Here is a 970-nt window from a genome sequence, read left to right on the forward strand (position 1 = left end):
CATAATTTTTATCATTACTATTATTACTTTTATCATCACTGTAATGTTTATTACTATCATATTTTGTCTCTAAGCATATTAATCAATCAAAAATAGCAACAACAGTAGCCACTCACTGGGACATTCCGGAAATCTCTGGGAAGAGCAAGAGTACGTCCGCGTGCTAGTGAACGGTTTGTCCCGCCTCGGCTCTGTGGGACCTGGGATCCAAACCCGGACCTTCTCCTGAATGCCTTCCCCACAGGTGACGCTGCAGGGCGACACGTTCCCCCACTCCCCCCAGTGACCCTGCTGCTGCTGCTGGCCTGTGGAAATAATAATAATAAATAATAGTTAGCATTTGTATAGCGCATATCCCCGCTCAACAGCAGGCTCTATGCGCTTTACACTACATTATTACCCCAGCAGACCATAGAACACTCCGAAACATTCTCAGCTTCCCGGGAAACACGTCATCTGGTGGGTTAGTTTTAGTAGTTACAGTTTTTGTTTGTTTTGTTTTGTAAGAGTTTTACGGCACATGCAACACAATAAGGTCATATAAGTGCTGAAGATTAGAGGCGTTACAAGAGAGTAACAAACTCAAAAAAGAAGGAGTGGAGATAAGGACAAGCGATGTTTAATAGGAAAGAAAGAGCAAGCAACACCAGAGCACCTGCCATCCACCCACTACTATAGTTTTAGTAGTAACAGTTTGTTTTAGTAAGGTTTTATGACGCTCACAACTGCATAAGGTCATGTGGGCGCCCAGGGGTGGATGTCAACAGATAAGTTCAAACGGGGAATCAGGCTTATTCTGGTCAACTCTCTATCCTCAACATCACAAAGTCTGCTTCAGCTATTCATGCACCCCGGAAATAGCAGGTCACAAGAGAGTAACAAACATACAAAAGAAGTAGAGGAAAATGATGATAGCAAGAATGAGGAAAGAAAAAGCAGCAGTTCCCCCTATGTTGTTCCGGCACTGTAT

At 43.4% G+C, this 970-nt stretch overlaps 1 protein-coding gene across 1 annotated transcript in view; it reads right to left on the reverse strand.

Annotated features, from left to right (window-relative positions):
- The window catches only part of LOC101858437 (adhesion G protein-coupled receptor B2), a gene marked incomplete at its 5' end in the record, with an annotated part of 9,337 nt that extends 9,037 nt beyond the window's left edge, over window positions 1-300 (reverse strand). Inside the window, 1 exon segment of the mRNA XM_005106741.3 lies at window positions 117-300. Coding sequence (XP_005106798.2) covers window positions 117-300 — 184 coding nt within the window.
- Between the last annotated feature and the right edge of the window lie 670 nt (window positions 301-970).

This window comes from Aplysia californica, unplaced genomic scaffold (assembly GCF_000002075.1).
Source record: "Aplysia californica isolate F4 #8 unplaced genomic scaffold, AplCal3.0 scaffold00554, whole genome shotgun sequence".
Classification (NCBI taxonomy): Eukaryota; Metazoa; Mollusca; class Gastropoda; order Aplysiida; family Aplysiidae; genus Aplysia; species Aplysia californica.